Source organism: Oryx dammah, unplaced genomic scaffold (genome assembly GCF_014754425.2).
Source record: "Oryx dammah isolate SB20612 unplaced genomic scaffold, SCBI_Odam_1.1 HiC_scaffold_8, whole genome shotgun sequence".
Classification (NCBI taxonomy): domain Eukaryota; kingdom Metazoa; phylum Chordata; class Mammalia; order Artiodactyla; family Bovidae; genus Oryx; species Oryx dammah.
Window position 1 is genome coordinate 19,645,718 of NW_024070192.1, and position 14,756 is coordinate 19,660,473.

At 58.0% G+C, this 14,756-nt stretch overlaps 2 protein-coding genes across 3 annotated transcripts in view; one reads left to right on the top strand and one right to left on the bottom strand.

Annotated features, from left to right (window-relative positions):
- The window catches only part of CNTNAP1 (contactin associated protein 1), a 17,403-nt gene extending 2,920 nt beyond the window's left edge, over positions 1-14,483 (bottom strand). The window contains exons 1-21 of one of the 2 annotated variants that reach the window (XM_040245227.1): positions 11,686-14,483; positions 10,721-10,822; positions 10,433-10,626; positions 9,837-9,984; positions 9,552-9,755; positions 8,663-8,847; positions 8,004-8,147; positions 7,187-7,448; positions 6,595-6,744; positions 6,157-6,328; positions 5,572-5,678; positions 5,323-5,442; positions 4,763-4,966; positions 4,434-4,590; positions 4,220-4,347; positions 3,757-3,942; positions 2,800-3,021; positions 2,306-2,545; positions 1,070-1,423; positions 670-797; positions 154-247 (exon numbers count right to left, since the gene is read on the bottom strand). In XM_040245227.1, coding sequence (XP_040101161.1) covers positions 154-247; positions 670-797; positions 1,070-1,423; positions 2,306-2,545; positions 2,800-3,021; positions 3,757-3,942; positions 4,220-4,347; positions 4,434-4,590; positions 4,763-4,966; positions 5,323-5,442; positions 5,572-5,678; positions 6,157-6,328; positions 6,595-6,744; positions 7,187-7,448; positions 8,004-8,147; positions 8,663-8,847; positions 9,552-9,755; positions 9,837-9,984; positions 10,433-10,626; positions 10,721-10,822; positions 11,686-11,752 — 3,568 coding nt within the window. In that variant the 5' untranslated portion in view covers positions 11,753-14,483. Of the gene's footprint in view, positions 1-153; positions 248-669; positions 798-1,069; positions 1,424-2,305; positions 2,546-2,799; positions 3,022-3,756; positions 3,943-4,219; positions 4,348-4,433; positions 4,591-4,762; positions 4,967-5,322; positions 5,443-5,571; positions 5,679-6,156; positions 6,329-6,594; positions 6,745-7,186; positions 7,449-8,003; positions 8,148-8,662; positions 8,848-9,551; positions 9,756-9,836; positions 9,985-10,432; positions 10,627-10,720; positions 10,823-11,081; positions 11,489-11,685 lie in introns of those variants that run through there. The other variant, XM_040245228.1, reaches the window with a different exon arrangement.
- CCR10 (C-C motif chemokine receptor 10) lies at positions 13,218-14,736 on the top strand (the record flags this gene model as incomplete). The annotated part of the gene is made up of 1 exon (XM_040245344.1): positions 13,218-14,736. A coding segment is annotated over one exon (1,356 nt), but the record flags the coding sequence as incomplete, so codon positions are not given.
- Positions 14,737-14,756: the final 20 nt, after the last annotated feature.

Consider the following 14,756-nt stretch of genomic DNA (forward strand, 5'->3'; position numbering starts at 1 on the left):
CCCACTCCAACAGCCCTGGTCCCTCTCACCAGCCCTGGGCTCCCACTTCACTTTAGCAGCGCCCTCACTGCCACTCCCCATCCTGCACCCTCCTCTGGACTCCGGAGGAGTCCACAGCTCCTGACACCAAAGGCCATCTCAACCCCAGCTTACCCATAACGCGCCCCAAATACAAGGCCTTGGGTGAGTCTAGCTGGCTGTCCACCAACAGTGAGAACTTCTGTTCCGTCAGGGAGAAGTAGTCCACCTGAATGGGGAGGGGAAAGGAGATGAGAGGGAGAACCAGCAGCAGACATAGCCCAGACCAGGCTGGGACTCTCCTCTCCCGACTGCTGGTGGGTCCTGACTCAGTCCCATGTGGGCAAGTCCTGGGCCCAGACACAGGATTTGGTATTAAAAACCTCACAAACTGGTTTTGAGCCCTGTGTTTGCAGCTTACGGTGGTTTGGAAAAACCACTTTACTGTCAGAACGCCTTTCGTGACTAGTCAAACGGAAATAAGAGCCGCCGCCTACCTGAACTGCCTCACAGGGCGACTGTGAGGTCCCATGATACTACACCTGAACGTTCTCCGTACATTGGAATGTGCTCTACAGATGCTAAACATCTGCCATTTCCCACTGCCACAGCCTTGATGATGAGGTTATGATCTGAACCCCCGGCACACACCTGGATGAAGAGGTTGCGGTAGACCCGGGTGATGTTGACACTGTGGGGCTGGCCGTCTGTCACAGGGCGGGTGGTGAGCTGGTACACATAGGGGCTGGTGCCCAGCTGGTAGCGCAGCTGCAAGGTCCCTGTGAGGTGGGAAGAAGGAAGAGGGGGGTCTCCCCTCAGCTCCCAGAGTCTCCATCTTTTTTCTCTTTTTGGCTTCGCCATGCTGCCTATGGGATCTTCGTTCCCTGACCAGGGATGGAACCTGTGGCCCCTGCATTTGGAAGCACCAGGGAAGTCCCCCGAAGCCGCCACCTTGGAAGAGCACTTGAGTCCTTGTACTGGTCAATAGTCATGAGAACGGAGGGCACCCAGAGGATGCTGGAGTGGAGGGCGAGAGCCATGGGGAGCTCACCGTCTTCCTTGATGAGCACGGCCATGTAGTCACGCACAAAGGAGCTGACGTAGAGGAGGACAGCGGGGGCAGACTGGGTGCTGAAGCTGAAGGACACCTCTTCTCCAGTGACGTTGTAGACAGGCCCACGGTAGCCTGGCACCGGTCGGCCTGGCCGCGGGTAATCAGGCAGACGGTACCCAGGGCCATGGTAGCCGGGCACGTAGCCGGGAGTGTCATAGCCGGGGATGTAACCAGGCTCGTAGCCCGGCACTGGCCGGCTCAGCATGTGGGAGAACTCCCGGGCTGCGGAGCGCAGCGCCGACTGGAGGTTATAGCGCATCCAGGTGCCAGGCTCAAAGAAACCGCCAATGTCTGAAGCAGAAGTAGTGAAGTCAGGGCCCGTCCCCACCTCCACACGCTATGTATGTCATCCACGCACACCGTCTGGCACGTGTCCCCTGTTTCTGCTACACCACAACCCATCCCCATTCACTTTTAGGTCCCCTGGAGACCCTATGTCATGGAATGGAATCTTAAAATCATAAGAAATGGAAAAGATCATCTGATCCAACCCCTGCGCTTTACAGATGGGGAAAGCAAGGCTCTGAAATGGGCCGCGACTTGCCTGAGGATACATAGTTAAGTGGAGGGTCAGAATTAGAATCAAGATACCACAAACCCACCTGCCACTACTCACACTTCTAAACCAAGACCAAAGGGCTTCTGTGGGTCCCTTAGTCCCTGTGTCTTTCTACCTCACCAGTGACCTACCTGCTCATGCATCCTCCTAGACCAGCCTTGGGGAGGATGTGTTCTTGGTGTATGTGCAGAATCTTGCTATGGTGAATGTCAAGACTTGCCTTAACCAAGAACCAGGCTGTAGACATGTTTTAGGCGTGCAGCAGTTGTCAACTAGGAAATGGCATAGGAGGGCATTGTGCAGCCTGACGGGGATATGCTTGCAAGGGGGGCAGCCTGGGTTCCCTTGGTGACAGTGAGAAGATGGGGAAGTTATTTGTTTTGTTGCTGTTGTTCTTGTCATGCCAGCTAGCTATGCCATCCCTTCCTTGTCCTGCTTTATTCCTTTGGAATCACCCAGCAGCTTCAGCTGCCTGAGAGCCCAGCTCAAAGCTCAAGAGCCCAGGATGATCACAGTCTTCGCCGATGCTGACACTGCATCCTCCCTCCTTCCTTGACCTCCTTACATCCCATGACGCCCTCTGGCTCATTCCTGCCATAACCAGCAGCACTGACCATGGTTGCAGTATGGCCCATCGAAAGCCGTGAGGTCACAGTCACAGGTGTAGTAGCTGTAGCGCTCCACACAGCGGCCGCCATGGAAGCAGGGGAACCGGGGGTGGGCGCAGCGGCCTGTGCAGTTGGGCGAGGTACCCTCAGAGGCATTGGCACGGCCCTCCAGGTTCAGAGTCACTCCATTCAGACGCATAGCCCTCAAGCAACCCACGAAAGGCCGCCTCTTAAGCTCTGCAGATCCTGGGGGGAAGGTGGGCAGGTGGAGAAATGGGTGTAGAGCAGAGACAGGAGAAAGTATCGGGGTTGCAAAGGCAGTGGAGGGCTAGAAGAATGGAAGAGATGTCAGGGACTGGAGAGAAAGGGTGGGCCTTGGCTCACTGTGAGGCTGAGGGGATTGCGACCTAAGAGATGGGGTTCCTGGAAACAAGGAGAGTGGCCTCAAGAGGGTAGGATGGTGACAGAGGCTTCAGACCTGCCTCCAGGTTGCTGCTCACCAACATACAGGGGCCGGTCGTACTCCAGCCAGATGTAGGTCTGCAGGGGCATCGGCCGTAGCACCCAGGGCCGGTGATCGACGCGGAGCCGGGCCTGCTTCACGTTGATTTCCGCCCGGACGAGGTGCCACTCGTCGTCGCTGAACTCGAAGTCGTCTGAGTGCACCGTCAGGTTCTCGTCCCCATTCCCCACGTCAAAGGCGAAGACCACATCCCGGGACGCTGGACAGTGTCGGGGGTGGGGGAGACAACTCAGCGCCCTCAGGGGTCGACACAGCCCTTCTTCTCTGCTCTTTGGAGCTCCCTGACTGTCCCTTCAATCTGTCTACGTGTGAGCGTGCTAAGTCGCTTCAGTCCTGTCCGACTTTGCGACCCCATGGACTGTAGCCCCCCAGGCTCCTCTGTCCATGGGATTCTTCAGGCAAGATTACTAGAGTGGGTTGCCATTTCCTTCTCCAGTAGATCTTCCTGACCCAGAGGATTGAACCCCAGTCTCTTATATCTCTTGCATTGGCAGGCGGATTCTTTACTAGCTTCTACCACCTGGGAAGCCCAATCTGTTTACAGCCTGGGACAAAACCCATAAAGTGCTTAAAACCTCATACCTCTGGTCTCCCACATTCCCAGATCCCTGGAGCCAGCTTCCCAGCCCCACCTCTCAGGTTAGAAGCATAGCTCATCAAATAGGAGCCCCGCACCTCACACCCACCCCAGGCCAACCCACAGGAGGCCAGCTTCCTCACTCACAACTCAGGGGCCAAAGGTCCAGAGAGGCCAAGTCGGTGCTCAGGGTCACAAAGCCAGCTATCGCGGTGGTGCTGGGTCTAGAAGCCAGGCCTATCTAAAGCCCTTCCTATGCTGCCTTTCAAAAGGGCATCTGGCCTTGCCACTTACCCAGCCTCCACCCACCCCACATCTCCCCAGGGATCTTCCTCCCCCCAGTGTCTGCCTGCTCACTGTTGAGTTCCACCCGCACGTAAGGCCGGCGCCACTGGCAGTAAGGGCCCCCCATATTCTCTAGGAAGACTCCCGAGGGAGCCGAAGTCCTGAAGTAGAAAGAGACGTCAAGGCTGTGGTTGGCCCGGATTGGGGGAAAGCGTAGTGCAGCCCCAGTGTGGAAGGAGATGGTGTTCCAGGAATTTCCTACAGAACCAAATGGAGGAAGGCCTTGTCAGCAGGGCGGGAGGCAGGCGACAGGGCAAAGGGGGACAGCTGGGGAAACCCAGGGAGAGACTCAGGCGTGTCTGAAAGAGAGGAAGATGCAGGTGCACAGAAACAGGCGTGGGCATGTCACAGGAGAGCCAGGGTGTCTGGCAGGGTATCCAGGAGATACCCTCCCCACCCCCACCCCCCCCGCAGTGGGTCAGGGCTTTGGAACTAGAGAGCCTGCGAGGGCACACACAAAGGCTCTGCCACTCACGGTCGCCGTAGCAGCGCAGGGGCCTCAGAAAGAACTGGGCCTCCGAACTGGATCGGTTTGTGTCCCCCACCACCACCTGGGTGACAGGCAGATGGTCCACAAAGGTCAGCAGGCCCTTGTCGGTTCTCCTGTGGGGACGGGGATGCGGTGGCTCAGCCCTTGTTGCTCGGCAGCCCCCAGCATCCTGAAAGCCCTGTTCCTCTGCCCCCCTTACCACTGAGGCTGGTCGGCGTCACAGTTACAGTGCAGAGCAGGGTCCACACAGCTCCGGTCCAGACCACAGGCACAGCGCTGGATCCCAGGCTGCGAGCCACCCCAGTAGAAGTGCTGCTCCTCGTTTCGGCCAATCCAAAAGCTGTACGGGTAGCCTCCTGGGGAAGAGGGACAGGCAGCTTCCAGGCCCCACCCTCCATTAGCCTCAGGGCTTCTCCCTCACCCTTCCAACCAGCCCAGACCACTTCCTGAGCCCTCTGGTCCTCTTCTCCCAGACCCCATGGGTCTCTCCTCCAGCTTTCACCCTGCCCTCCTCACCCCAGCCCTAACCTGCTGTGTTGAGCAGCCGGGAATTGTAGCAGGAGAACTCGATCCACTGCTCACAGTGCTGGGAAGCGTTGGCCAGGGCACTGACCTCCTCCCAGGATGCATTCCAGTACTGGACGGCCCCGAGGAATGGCCGCTCCATGCTGGAACCCGTCACCCGAGTCGTCCACAGCCTGTCATGGCGCACAACTGTCCATGCCCGGTTCTCTGGGGGAGGGGACAAGGCAGAGCTGTGGCTGGAGAGGAGCATTCTCTACCTGCCTCCAGCACCACTGCTGCAATTCAGAGCCAATAAATGAGGCCAGAAGCTCCATTCCAGCCCAGCTCTACGTCTCCAACATCACAGACCGGCCATGAGACAGCTGGAATGGACCAGGAAGCTGAGATCTAGCTGCAAGGCTAGATTACAAACTCCTGAATGTTCCCTTCCCACTCTGTCCTCTGTTACCCCTCCACCGTTTAATCTTACTGGCTCCGGTCCACCCTTCCATCCTTCCTGTTCCCCCCCACACTCCCATACTTCATCATCCGCTGCCCATCACCCCTCAATCAGAGCCACTTACCTCGGATATCACAATACACCACAAATGGCTTCAGGGGGCCACTACCATCAGGATCAATGGTGAAGTTTCCAGAAGTTTTCCCACTGAGTCGATAAGCCTCACAGGATTCCTTATACAAAGCTGGTAGGTAGTGAGTTGGGGAAAAGGTAGTTAGGGGGTTGGGGGCTAGAAGGGCCAGCCCCACCATCTTTAGCTGCCTCACGATCCCCAGAAACTTCCTGACTCTCCCCCACACTCCAGCTGGCTTACGCTGGTGGCAGGTCTCCCCCTTGTAGCCTGTCAGTTCACAGTAGCAGATGAAGTCATCCCAAGACTGGTAGCAGCGACCGTCATGCTCACACATGTTAGGGCTGCACCTATGGGAGGGGGTCAGCATGCAGGGAAGGAGCCTTATGGGGAGCTGCAGAGTAGGGTCTGACCCCTACAAGCTTCAGTCCCAGGTCCTGAGAGCACCAGAACCCACCTAACATACTCCACATAAGTAGCCAGGTAGAAGCCTGAATGTTGGGGCATTAGGAAGGCCTCAGGGCTCAAGTACTACTATTGCCTCTTCCCCAAAGGAATTAATAATGCCTTATATTCCCATCCTCACCTCCCCCCAAAGAAAAACCCTCTAGGACCAAAAACAGATGCTTCATTTCCATTCTGAGCATGTGCCACTTTAAGGGAAGAACTGGGAAGTGAGAGGTCAAGAAGCTATCCTCCCCAGGTGGGAGACTCAGGAGCTGGGACCAGAAGGGAGATCATTGAGAAACGCCACTCCCATCACTGGGAGACTGTGGAAGAGGGCTTTGGAGGGGGTCACCTCTTGGAGGGAAAGGGGCTTCTGGATACCTATCAGTGATGCCACATGTGTCAAAGAGGACCTCAGCATAGTATCCAAGCCGCCGGCCCTCCACCAGAGTCAGGTTGACCAGTTGACCATCCACCTTGAGCAGCTCCATGCAGCCATGGAACGCCGTCTGGTTGGAGTGGCAGCCCGATCGACTGGCTGGCTTGGGACAACCTGGAGCAACCACCCCTGTGAGGCCCTCCCCAGGGGAGACTCCAGCGACCCTCCCCCAGGGAGATGCCAAGGGAGAGCCAGACATGAAGGAAGGAAGCAAGGAAGGGGGCCAGTAGACAATGACAGTGATGTTCCAGTCCCCAAGGCCCCAGAGGGGCAAGAGAGATTTACTGCTACAAAACTCTCCATGTAGCCCTATCTGGGTGGACTTAGATGGGGCCTTCCCACCCAGAGACAGGGGTCTAGCCAGGTTGACCTCCACTTACCTCCAAAGAAGTATGAGGTTCCTGTACGGATCAGCAGTGGGTATGAGACCCTGACCTCTGCCCCCTCGACATCATCAATGCTGATGACTGCATGGTTTTCCTGGGCCACAAAATTCACCTCATGCCAAAAGCCATCATTCAGGCGGAACCCTGGACAGGAGGACAGTGTGGGTGGGGGAGGCACCATGCTCTAGGAAGAGTGTCTTGAGTGGAGAAGCAGCAACCCCACTCTGTCCTAACAGCAGCCTCTGTGCTTCCCACTTTTACACTTATCACAGTGAGAGGTAACATCCCCGAATGTCTCTCTTCACTATGTGGAACCCCAGTGGCTGACACAGAGTCAAAAGTCATCAGTGAATGATACCTAGAGGGACCCTCCAAATGGAGTACCAGGATTCTCAGCCTTAGCCCCTCAGATCTGCTCCGCCCTCCAGCTCCCAGCTGTCTAAATCCTGGGGCCTCCTGCAGGGCTCCCTCCCTTCCCTTCCTCAGCCCTCTGAGTGTGCAAAGGCCTCAGTCCAGGTCTACAGTCTCCTAGGTCTCTGCCCTGCTCTGGCCTCCCTTTGCCTCCCCTTCCTCTCCCTCTGCTCACCAGCAGCGAACTGAAGCTTCTTTCGGCCGGTCTGCACCACAGACACGTTGACCTGCCCTTCACTAAGCATCAGCTCCACGTGGCCCAACCCGTCCCCCAGGGAGGAGAAAAGCAGCAGCCCAGTGAGATCCCAGGTGCGGAAGCGAAAAGAGACTGCGAGGCGGCCGCGGCGGGGGAAGCCAGGCACTTGCACGAAGTTGTGAGGACCTCCGAAATTGATGGGATGAGGAACCGGGTCCAGGCAACGGAATGCCACCTTACCCTGGGGACCCAAGTGAGGATGCATCAGCACCGAAGCTGATGCCGCACCCCGGCCTCTGTGAGGAGCCAGGTTCCCTGGGTGTACCTCCCCAGCCTCACCCGGCCCAGAAACACATCCAGGTGTGGAGAGGTCTCCAGCCACCAAGTCAGCCCTCAGGACCTACATCATCTCCTGATCATCTCAGGAGCGCCTGATTAGCTCCCGAGTTGGAGTAGGGGGGACCACATAATACCTAAACAGCCCTCAAGTCCCTCCTCAGACCCTGCGCTGTGTGACCCCTGGCCGAGCCACTCTGGGCCGCCACACCGTATTCTCTTCGTTTATAACTGAGGAGATGGTGAGACCAGACCGCAGCTTTTAACTAGGCGGGAGCGGGTTGGGAGCTGGCCTTTTGCACCTCCTGTGAGTCAGTGATGCCCCGCCCCCAACGTGAGCAGCTGGCTAGGGAGAGGGCTCCTCCGCTTTTAGATGATTCTCAAGATCTCTCCCCGTTCCACCCACTTGTTCCCGGAGGCTTTTGATGCCCCGTCCTCCCAGATCCCCCTGCCCACTGGCCTCGAAGGTGATCCGGGAATGGCGCCGCACGGCCAAGTCTGCGATGTTGACTCGGTTGAAGATGACGTTTTCAATGCAGCCGCGGAAATTATGCCGATAGGCAAGGTTCTTCTGCGCGGCGCCCACCAGCCCCCCGATGAACATCTGCGGGCGGGGTGAGGAGTAAAGTAAGCTTCCCTAGATGCGGCAGCGTGCGCGCCTTTCTCGCGCTCCCGCCCGTCCACTTTCCCACGCTCAGGCTGAGGTCTGAGACACACGTTGCCCCAGTGTCGGTATTGAAGCTGGAAGCTCGCTGGGCCTCCTGAGGCTTGGGTTTTAGCCCTGACCCCACCACAAATTGACTGCATGCCCTTGGGTAAGTCGATGAACCTGTCTGGGGTTCTTTATCTGCACATTAGGGCCAGGAGAGGGCAATTTTCTCATCTTGCCTGATCCCCCAAATCCAGATTTCTAGACTGCATCTCAGCAGCTCTGGGGTGGAGCCCGGAAATCGGCATGCTAACACCAGCAACAACAACAAAACCCAAGCTTTTCTGGGAGTTTGCCAACTCCTGGTAGCATATTAAGAAAGCAGAGTCTTACCTCTGAAAGAAGTGCCGCCCCCCACCGGCCCACCCAGCATCTCACTTAACCAAATGGCTCCTCCCCTCTTTGCTCACCTCGTTGTCCAGGTTCAGTCTCTCGAAGTCTCCATTGAGCACGAAGCGCTGCACGTAGCCGTCCAGGGTGAGATTTGCCTCACGGCCAAATCGGTCGACACGCACGTAATGCCAGTGTTGGTCATTGAGGACGCCGCCAGCGCTCACGGTCGTGTGACCCGGCCTTGGCTGGATGGGGCTGCTGCCTGAGGGTGGGGTAGGGCAGGGTCAGATTGGGAACCTGGACCCTATCGCCCAGCAACACCCCCAGGCGGAGCAACAGCCTGCAACACAGAGGAGGAACTGCTCAAGGCCCAGGACGGCCAGGGAGGGTGGGCACATAGAGACTGGACCACCCTCAGCCTGCGATGGATCGGTGGCCATTGGCAAGTACGGACTTGGTCATTTAACCCCTCTGACAGAGTCGGACACGACTGAAGCGACTTAGCAGCAGCAGCAGCAGCAGCAGCAGAGCCTCTGTCTTCCTATCACTAAAACGGGGCACGATAGCTGGTTCTATCTCATCATGGGCATATTGTGGAAAGCGAATGAGATACAAAATAACAACGCTTCAGGAGTGTGTGTGTGTGTGTGTGTGTGTGTGTGTGTGTGTGTGTGCGCGCGCGCGCGCGCGCCTGTATACCTATACACAATGTTTTTACAATGAGGAAACAGACTGGGGAAGTGCTTGTCCAAGGTCACACCGCTGGTAGGTGCTAGGTGCTGGAATCCGCTTGTCCTAATTCCCAGTCCAGAGTTTCGCAAGCACCAAATTTTACACGAAGAAGGCAGATGGGTCCAAACAGTTAAGGAAGGGGAAGATAAGGAATGGGGCTCGGCTTCGCGGAGGAGGTGCGACAAGGGACGTGGGAGGAGAGCCTGGGGCTCCGCGCCGCGGCCGCGAGCTCACCCAGGCTCATGTGCAGCAGCAAGTGCGCCCCCTGCAGCTCGAGTGTCACGTAGTCGCCCTGGGCGCCCTCGGCGTGCAACAGGAGCCCGTCCTTTTCTTCGGTTTTGAAGCTGAAGGCGAACACGTCCCACAGGCTCCGGCTGACCCCTCTCGGGAAGCGGTACGAGATGGCATCATCGCCATCGAAATACAACACGTCGGACTCTGCAGGAAGGACCGTAGGTGGGGCGGGGGCCAGGGGATTCTGTCTCCCGCCCCGCCCCCACCAAGACCCCGCACCCTTACTGTAAGGGCAGCCGTAGAGGCCAAGCCTCAGGCCGATCTTGCCGCGCGGGTTCCAAGCCAAGGGCACGATGCGGATGTAGCGAGCGGTGAAGTGATAGTGCAGGTCGTGGCGAACCACCGCCGACTCGTTCATGTTACCGAAGAAGGTCTAAGGGCAAGGGGAGAGGGTTGACCACGTTCCCACCCTCTGCTTGCTTTTCCATCGCCTCCCAGCCCGCAGCTGTCGCATCCAGCTAATCTCGACCTTTGGAAGGCAGACACTCCTTATCTCCTCCGCCTTCCTGACTTTACAGTTTCCCTAGCCTAGAGCGTCCTCTCCACCATCCCAGTATTTCCTCAGAGGTCAACTCAGATGTCGCCTCCTCCAAGAAGATCTCCCAGATTTTACCTTGAAGTATGTTAAACCCTGTCAATTGGGCGTATCCTGAACGCACGGCAAGCAGACGGTCCTGGACTGAGTCCCTGGAGCGAAAGTCACTGCTCCTCATCTGTGCCCTCACCACCACCTCCTCTCCCTCCCCAAAATGTGCACAGCCCACCCCAGGTCACGGAGTTGAGAAGGTTCCCCAAGTGTGTGTGCAAGGAGCCTGGAGTACCGCGTTGTGCCCTTGCTGATAGAACGGTGTCCAGCTGTCCACTCGGTCGCCGTAGAGCAGCATGTAACGTGTGACCCAGTCCCACGAGTTAAAGGAGCCCTGCGTGGCCACAGCCCGAATCCGGTGTTTCTTCATTAGGTCGATCTGGAGCCAGGGATTTGGGTCCCCAATCCGGGGAGACCACCCGCTTATGCCTACAGAAGGGACAAGGGCTTTCACCACTGGCTCCCCCTTTACCTCTAGCCCTTCAGAGTCCCTCACCCCACCATGGGGCACCACCGTGCTCACCGTGCAGCCGGGCAAAGCGGGGCGCAGTGAAGAGCCCATAGTAGGAGGAGGCGCCCAGGGAGCGTGCATACAGGGGCCCGACCAGCTCCTCATCGCAGCCATCTGGGTTGCAGGAACAGACATGTTTATCAGGGCGGCCCCTCCCAGTCTTTCCAAAGGCCCAGAACGCTGAGCAACTGGCGCTCGATCTTCACTCCCCCCAGTGCAGACCCAGCCCTAACTTAAACCACCTGCTCAACTTGGCCTGCAGCTACAGCTGCACACTGAGGGGAAGCTGGCTTCTCCTCCTGGGGGAACCCCTAGATCAGACCATCCCAAGGACCAGTTGGAGTTCAGTACTCCCCAGAACACAATCCCAAACCTCAGCATCTTTCAGAACCGGAGTCACCCCAAGACATCAATCCATCCCCAGACTTAACCTCAGTCCCATTCAGCAGCACCCGCAAACGTGCACGGATCCCAAATGCAGGCCTAGCCCCAACCCCAGCCAGTCCTAGCGCCACCAGTTCCATGTCCAAACTTAGCATCGTATAGGCTCACCAAATACTGCCTGGATCCCAACCCCCATATCCAGCCCCAGCCTTAGCCGCAAACCCCAAACGCTGGTCCCTGGGCCAGCTCCAAGCCCAGCCCCAGTCCCCTTAACCCTAGCCCTAGTCACCGGTACCACTCTTATTCCCAACCCTCAAACACGGCACTCGCTCCCGCTTGGATCCCAGCCCCAAGTCCCCGCCCGGGCCGACTCTATCTTCAGCTCGGAGCCCAGCCCCAGCCCCGGGCGCGCGCGCCAGCCTCGGAGCTGCATTGCGGAGCGCGGGGGAGAGGCTGCAAAGGATGAAAGCGCGCGAGTGCGCGCCGGCCGAGAAGCGACCCGCGACCACCCAACCGCAATGCGGTGCGGGACCCGCCCTGCAGACCGAGGACTCCCGGGCCTAACCCCGCCTGCCTGCGAGCCCTGCACTCACAGTAGCCCCAGCCCCGGGCTCCTGAGACCGCGGCGAGTAGGATGCAGAAAAGCCGGAGATGCATCATGCAGGGCTGATGGGTCTCGGCGGCCGCCTTCCAGTGCCCGGCTCCGGCTAGGGCTCCAGTTCCAGCTTGGGCTATCCTCCTGGGTTTTTGCAACGAATGGCTGTCTCTCCCCCTTACCCACCCCTTTCTCTTCCCACTCTCCCCCAGCCCTTCTTTCTTGTCTCCTTAGGTGCCGTTCCTGCTTCTCTGCTGTTCTCTCCTCTCCTTCCACCCTCTCTCACCTCCCCCTTTCCCCAGCCTCGCTCTCCTGGCACGCGCCGCTTTCCCAGACCCCGCGCAAGCGCGCGCCTCAGCCCCGCTGCGAAAGGGCGGGGGTAGAGAGCCTCCCGCCACCGGGAAATACCCTGAATAACCCGAGGCTGACAGGGACTGTGGCCGCAGAGATGGGGGTAGGGAGACAGGGGCCGGCTGGAGGATCCTGGAAAATCCAAGAAGAGAGATGGAAAGGGAGGGTGCTTGGAGATAGGGAGAAGTGTAAGTAAAAAGAATCTAACATTTTCAGACAGCAAATTCTGCTCCAGGCACGCGTGCTAGGCACCTTCATTACCCTGTGAATTCTGCGTTTTTACCTCACTCCATTTTGCAGATGAAAAACCTGAGGCTCAGAGAGGTAAAAAAAAAAAAATTATTCAGATCCCACAGGTAGCTACCAAGTGATAATATTCCAAAACTCATTCTTTTTCTACTGGCAAGGTAAATTATTTTTTTAGGAGGTAGAATAGGAAAATTAGGTAAAGACGGCCCACAGACCCTCATCCCCACCTCCGTCTCAGCCCTTCTCCCCGCCCCTTCCTTCCTGTCCCATTAGTTTATAACTTCTCTCCCCGGTGGCTTTACCTCAGAAACTTGAGTAGCCAGAGATGGGGACTGAGCCCGCAGAACAGGTGGGAGTGGGGGCAGGGGGGAGGAAAGGGTTACAGGGAGGGAGGGTAAAGGTGAATGGATGGGATTCCCCACCTGGCACCAGGCCTCTGCCTTCCTATGACCTACCTAGGATGCCTGGAACCCTCTGGAACCAGGGGTCCTCCAGATAGAAGGGGCTAGTAATGAGAGGCTGGGGTTGGGGGACACGACTGGGGATGAGAGGAAGGGTGAGCTGAATCTAAGGTCCTAACTGAGGTCTAAGGTCCTAACTGAGCCCAGAAAACCTGAACTCCGACCTTTACATCGTGAGTAGTTCAGTGAACCTTGTACTGGAAGCTTAGGGGTGGGGGTGAGGAGGAGAGAAGGGAAAGGAGAGATAGAAAACAATTCTCCAGACCAAGCAAGAATTCCAGGGGCCAAGTCTGAGGCAAAGTCTGAATATGGGTGTTCTTCCAGGAGATGGCGCTGCAAAAGAACAGACGCTCTTAAGATTTATTAATAATACAGACGCTGGGCCCTTCAGAGAGCACAGATGCTTCACATTCATTATTTTCCTTATTTCAAACAATCCTTGTTTCAAACCACCCCTGGGGATTTCTGATCTCCACATTACCTATTAGACAGGTGGAGAGCCAGAAAAGCAAATGATTTGCTCAATGTCACCCAGGAAGCTGGATGTAGGGACAGGAGGGGTGTGCCGGAAGTCCAGGCCTGTCGAGGATATGCTAGGAAGAGTTTAGAAAAGAGTTTATGTCTTCTCCCTGTGTACTGTACCATTGTACCTGGTCACACACGGGCTCCTAGTTTGGAATGCTTATGTGGGAGGGGAAGCCGTGTGGTGGAGGCTTGTCTCATAAGGTCTCTCTTCTCCTTATGGCTTCCTCAGGTCTCCTGGGGACCCTACTCTGGGGAGGATGAGGAGGCATATTCGGTTGAGCCCTTGCCAGAGCTCTGCTACAAGGCGGACGTCCAGGCCTTTAGTCGCGCCTTCCAACCCAGTGTCTCCCTGACGGTGGCTGCACTGGGTCTGGCCGGCAATGGCCTGGTCCTGGCCACCCATCTGGCGGCCCGACGTGCTGCCCGCTCGCCCACCTCCGCCCACCTGCTCCAGCTGGCCCTGGCCGACCTTCTGCTGGCCCTGACCCTGCCCTTTGCCGCAGCCGGGGCTCTGCAAGGCTGGAGTCTGGGAAGTGCCACCTGCCGTGCCATCTCTGGCCTCTACTCGGCCTCCTTCCACGCCGGCTTCCTCTTTCTGGCCTGCATCAGCGCCGACCGCTACGTGGCCATCGCGCGGGCCCTCCCAGCTGGACCGCGGCCCTCGGCGCCGGGCCGTGCACACTTGGTCTCAGTCATCGTGTGGCTGTTGTCGCTGCTCCTGGCGTTGCCCGCTTTCCTTTTCAGCCAGGATGGGCACCGGGAAGGCCAGCGGCGCTGTCGTCTCATCTTCCCCGAGGGCCTCACGCAGACGGTGAAAGGGGCGAGCGCCGTGGCCCAGGTGGTCCTGGGCTTCGCGCTGCCGCTGGGCGTCATGGCGGCCTGCTATGCGCTCCTGGGCCGCACGCTGCTGGCCACCAGGGGGCCCGAGCGCCGGCGCGCGCTGCGCGTCGTGGTGGCCCTGGTGGCGGCGTTCGTGGTGCTGCAGCTGCCCTACAGTCTCGCCCTGCTATTGGATACTGCCGACCTCCTGGCGGCCCGAGAGCGGAGCTGCCCCGCCAGCAAGCGCAAGGATCTGGCACTGCTGGTGACCGGGGGTTTGGCCCTCGCCCGCTGCGGCCTCAACCCGGTGCTCTACGCCTTTTTGGGCCTGCGCTTCCGCCAGGACCTGCGAAGGCTCCTAAGGGGTGGGGGCTGCAGTCCAGGGCCTCACCCCGGCGGCGGCCGCTGCCCCCGCCGGCCCCGCCTTTCTTCCTGCTCGGCTCCCACTGAGACCAACAGTGTCTCCTCCTGGGACCACTAGGGCTGCAAATCAAGAGGATGGGGTGGGCTGAGGAAATGTTTCCAGGGAGAGTAGTGGGAAGGGGGAGTCGGTGGGGGCCACTGAGAAAGAGGTAGGGACCTAAGGAATTGCTTCTGTACTTTGGCACATTAAATAGACAACATGGAAATGAGATGCAACTCAACAACTGTTACTATTTTTGAG